This window comes from Nicotiana tabacum, chromosome 14 (assembly GCF_000715075.1).
Source record: "Nicotiana tabacum cultivar K326 chromosome 14, ASM71507v2, whole genome shotgun sequence".
NCBI lineage: Eukaryota > Viridiplantae > Streptophyta > Magnoliopsida > Solanales > Solanaceae > Nicotiana > Nicotiana tabacum.
In genome coordinates, this window is record NC_134093.1 from 4896581 (window position 1) to 4901818 (window position 5238).

Consider the following 5238-nt stretch of genomic DNA (forward strand, 5'->3'; position numbering starts at 1 on the left):
GTTGTGTTCTCTGAAAATCTCCGAAAAATAGCCTAAATCCGAGCTCCAAATCATTAAAAATGAAAAATGGGACGAAGTCCCATTTTCAGAACTTAAACTCTCTGCCCAGTAATTTCTTCTACGTGATCGCGAACTTCCTCACGCGATCGCGTAGCACAAATTTTTCTGCCCAGAAAATAACTCTACATGATCGCGAAAAATCCCACGCGATCGCGAAGCACAGTCTCCACAAGCCTACGCGATCACGAGTCTGCTCACACGATCGCGAAGCATTAAGTGCGTGGTCAGCTTTTGCTTCGTTTCCTCTTCATGAACGCGGCCTTAGCCACGCATTCGCATAGCACAACTGAATCCAACCTACGCGATCGCGGACTTGCCCACTCGATCGCATAGAACAAATTCTCAGCTGCCCAATTAAGCCTATGCGATCGCAACCCAATCCACGCGATCGCGTATAAGGAAATCAGAAGAAAATTTCCAGCAGCTATCAGCAATGTTCCCAAAGCCAAAAATGAGCCGTTAGCCGTCCGAAACTCATCCGAGCCCCTCGGGACCTCACTCAATTATACCAACAAGTCCTAAAACATCATACGAACTTAGTCGGAACCTCAAATCACACCAAACAATGCTAAAATTACGAATCATCCTCCAATTCAAGCTTAATGAAACTTAAGATTTCCAACTTCTACATTCGGTACCGGAACCTATCAAATCAAGTCCGATTGACCTCAAATTTTGCACACAAGTCACAAATTACATAACAAAGTAATGTAAATTTTCAAAATTGGATTCCGACCCCGATATCAAAAAGTCAACTCCCCGGTCAAACTTCCAAACTTAAATTCCCATTTTAGTCATTTCAAGCCTAATTTAACTATGGACTTTCAAATAAAATTCCGAACATGCTCCCAAGTCCAAAATAATCATACGGAGCTGTTGGAATCGTCAAAATTCTATTCCGGGATCGTTTTCTCAAAAATATTGACCGAAGTCAATCTTGGCCTTTTAAAGCCAACATAAGGAACCAAGTGTTCCGATTTTAACCCAAACACTTTCAAATCCCGAACCAACCATCCCCGCAAGTCATAAATCATTAAAAGCACATACGAAAAGTTTTATTTTAGGAAACGGGGTTCTAAAAGTCAAAATGACCGTTTGGGTCATTACAACATGTATACTTGTGTAGTTGTGTGTGTGATACATGTGTCGCAGAAGAATTTTTTGAGCTCGATTTTAACTACTAATTTTGATACCAAATCAGTTCAAATCACCTCCAAACTTTCTCAAAATTTGTATATTGACTCATGTCCTTTCTTGCTTAGATTTTTGAAATCTTGTATATTCTTTTTTTTGTATTTTATCACTACCGCATACATGAAATTTTCTTTCTGTCTTGCAAGGAGATCTTTGCGTGTGATTATTAGAGAGAAAAAATCATACGTGCCTAAACCCTATTTATTTGGGTTTTTAATTTTTATACGTGATCGACTAATTTTGATAAGTATATGATTAATGGCTAGAGGTTGGAAAGTTGGAACTTACTTGGGACATTTATGTAAGATTTCTTTAATGTTATGTGTTGGAATTAGACTAACAATTTGTCTTTTCATACTTTTTTCGTCTTTTACTGATGCATATATTCTTATTCGTCATTTATCCATCATAAAATAATAAGTACATAGATTTTTGCACAACTTTTGCAAAATTAAGCAATTAATATTGAATTCAATACAGTCAACTAAATATTGTTAGATGCAAAATTAAATATTTCCAATTGCACGCTACACTAATTCTACAGAGATTATTTTATCTTATTAACAAACTAAACATATTAAATTATTTTCGGAATTTTATGTTGGAAGACTTGTTTATGCCCCTAAGAAAATGAAACAATAATTTTTTTTTTGACAAAATTATTTCCATTCTTAATATTGTGGAAAAAATTGTTAAGAATTCTGAAAGACTGTCATTGTATTGATCGTTTTTACGTGAAAGGGCATAATTAGATTAGAGCAATAAATTAGATGCAAGTTTGGAGAAGAAACGTTCGCTAGAAAACATGAGCAATCTTTAATGGGGCAAACTGGAATAAAGATTAATTAATACCATCCACTTTGAAAACTATTTAAGTACTTCAAGATAACATTATGAGTGACAAAATTAGGAGAAACTATCAGCTATTTCATTTATAAGTAGCTAATTATAAAAATTGGCCAATTCATAAAATATTACTCCTACTAATATTAGCCAAATATTATTAATGTTAGCCAATTAGCTATTTGTAACAAAAAGAGGTCAAATTGTTTGCTTTCTTTTGAGTGGGTGTTATTAAAATAGATTGGATACATCTTAAGGAGTTTGAATCTCAGTTTTGGGATGATTTGGTTGGAGATTTGAGGTGGTTTGAATTGAAAATTCGAAGTAAAAACTGAACATGAAAAAAAATGATATGTGTATCACAATTTGTATCATTTGTGTATCACATATGTATCATATTTATATCAATTGTGTATCACATGTATATTCATGTATACCTATGTATGAGATACATGCGTGATACATGTGTCGTAGAAGAATTTTTTGAACTCGATTTAATTGGGAATTTTGATACAAAACTAGTCAAAATCACCTCAAATCTTCCTCATATTTTGTATATTGACTTACTATATGTTTTCAATGAAAATCAATTATACCCATTGAAAAAGTTCCTTGTTTGCTTAGATTTTTTGAATATTATATTTTGTTTTTCGTATTTCATTATCTTATTTGCTACCTCATCCATGAAATTTCCGTTCTGTCTTGCATCTAATGTTGCTAATCACGCTTAAAATATGGAAGAAGATTTTTGAACGTGATTCTTTGAGAGAAAGACATTATTTATTTGATTTTTCAATTTTTATTTGTGTTTGGCTAGTTTTGGTAAGTCTATGATTAATGGCTACAGGTTAGTAAGTTGAGACTTATTTGGGACATTTGTGTAAGTTTTCCCAAAATTAGCCCATAAAGCTATGGCAAGCAAGCAGGTTTGGGCCGGGCATAATAGCAAATTAGCCCGTCTAAAAGTTGAGCTGATTCGATCTAAATTGCCAAAAAATTTAAATAAATAGTTTTTTGTTTGATATGTTAGATAATCCTAACAAGGATTTTTTAATTATTTGTTAAAAAAGAATTCGCGGGCATGGATTAAAAGAGAATTGTAGGATTCATAAAATAGAAGAAAAATCTTTACTCTAAAATAAGAAAATAAACAATATGGAAACATATTATCACAATATATTGTACAAAACATTACATGACCAACCATCCGTAAGAACCGAATGGCTTTATTCATACTGGTTACAACTTACAAGCAAGGTCTACAGTAGCAAGATTATTACATCTCACTACATAGTATATACAAAAATTATACGTATTAACAGTATGTATAACTTAAACTCTTTACATATAATGATCAGTTGTGAGGCAGGGCTTCAATGACTTTATCCGTGGCCTCACCTGCGTAGGAACAACACCTTTTGCAACCATTGTAACCTTTCTTGCAGCAACCATAGCGGCATCTCCTAATTATATAACGATGACGACGACGACGACGAACAACACGGCCGCGACCACCACCATGATGTCCATCACCACCAACGCCATTGTATCCGCCACGTCCGCCAACGTGTACTTCATTCTCGTTATCCAATTTCATTGCTGCGTCAATTGTGAAAATTAAAACATGGTCCGTTTGGCCATAAACAAATTTTTTTTTTTTTTTTCGAAATTGGTGTTTGACCATGAAAATTTCAAATTTCACTTGAATTGAATTTCATAATTTTTCAGAATTTGAAAAACTCCAAAAAGTTATTTTTCAAAATTTTCACATCAAATCACTCACAAAAATTAAAAAACGGCTCCAAATTATAGTCATGTCCAAACATTTTCAAATACCTCTTTCTATATTTACTCAATAAATAAGTTTTAAGTTCCACCATTCTCATTTTTACCCATTATGACTCTTCTTAATTTAGACATGTTTAATACTACAAGATTCAAATGATATTCTAAGTATATTTTTATAAAACTTTAGTTTAAGATCTCAAGATTCAGAAGTTTTACTTATATTCTTAATTAGACTTCGTATCCGGTCAAATTAAGACACATAAAATAAAATAGAGAGAGTATATAGTAAGAGTTATGATCAAGCTATAGCGTTAATTAGTAAATCCAAAAGTGTAACTCAACTACTAGCTCTATGTGGAAATCAAATTAAGCTTTACTAGCTGATAAACACTAATTTGAAAGGTTAAATAATGTTCAATGTTACAACATGTTAAAATATACTAATGGCGTACAAATTTTTTAAAGTTTCAGCATATATAATTAGTTAAATCCTATACCAAATAATGAGAGAAGAGATTTTCATTTTTTCAGAGTAAAATGAAAGTAAGCTTACAGTTGGAAATCTCAGCCAACTCCGCAGCTACAACCTCGGAGCTTATCAGGAAATAAATAGCCAAACAAAGGCCAAGAAACAGAAATGCCTTAGAACCCATGTTTTCTTTTATGTTCAAAGCTTAGTTATGATACTTATGAAATTAAGGGATGAAGAAACTGATGTAATCTTGGGTTCTATTTATAGTAAGATTTGTATGCATAAATAATTGAAGGGAAGGGTACTACTTGGAGGTATGAGGTAAAATGTACATTATTGTGTAGACCAAAGATACGAAGAATCCTGGTCTACAAGATGTGTCTCATTTTCTGTTTTTTCTCAATTATCACGTTTAAAGCTTGCGAAAAATATTTGAGGCAGCATTACGAAATTTAGAATTAAGTCTTCAAACTTCTTAAATCTAATTCTTTTATTCTAACTTTTTAATATCTTTTTATCTTTTTATCTTAAATTTGTTATATTTGTTATTTTTACTTCATAGGTATATTTTTAATATATTTATTAGAATTTGAATATGCTAACTAGAAAATATAAATCTTGTTATTCCAAAAAAAAAAAGAAAAGAGAAGAGTTGAAATATACAATCTCAAAAAGGAGATCTTGATAAATTTTTCGCTAACAATAGATACACTAAATTAGAAACTATAGGGGAGTGTTTTTTAGATGAACAAGTCACTAACCTATTAGAAGAAATCGATTATAGAAAACTAATTAATAATTTTGCATCTCAAAAAGTTAAAAAATAAATCCTAAAAAAAAATATCTATTAAAATTATTATTGAAGTGTCATGACCTAAAAT

The 5238-nt window shown here is 31.8% G+C and overlaps 1 protein-coding gene across 1 annotated transcript; it reads right to left on the minus strand.

Annotated features, from left to right (window-relative positions):
• Window positions 1–3238: 3238 nt before the first annotated feature.
• Window positions 3239–4597, minus strand: LOC107778022 (glycine-rich protein-like). Its single transcript, XM_016598205.2, has 2 exons — window positions 4439–4597; window positions 3239–3696 (listed from the first exon to the last, which is right to left on the minus strand). Exons 1-2 carry the CDS (start codon window positions 4536–4538, stop codon window positions 3452–3454), a joined length of 345 nt encoding a protein of 114 aa, XP_016453691.1. The 5' UTR covers window positions 4539–4597; the 3' UTR covers window positions 3239–3451.
• Window positions 4598–5238: the final 641 nt, after the last annotated feature.

What these genes read in the sequence shown, in the direction of transcription:
- LOC107778022 (XM_016598205.2), bottom strand. Translation starts at nt 4,538, where the DNA reads ATGGGTTCTAAGGCATTTCTGTTTCTTGGCCTTTGTTTGGCTATTTAT. An exon ending in GTTGGCTGAGATTTCCAACT is followed by an intron (nt 3,697 to 4,438) that starts GTAAGCTTACTT and finishes CAATTGACGCAG; the next exon opens with CAATGAAATTGGATAACGAG.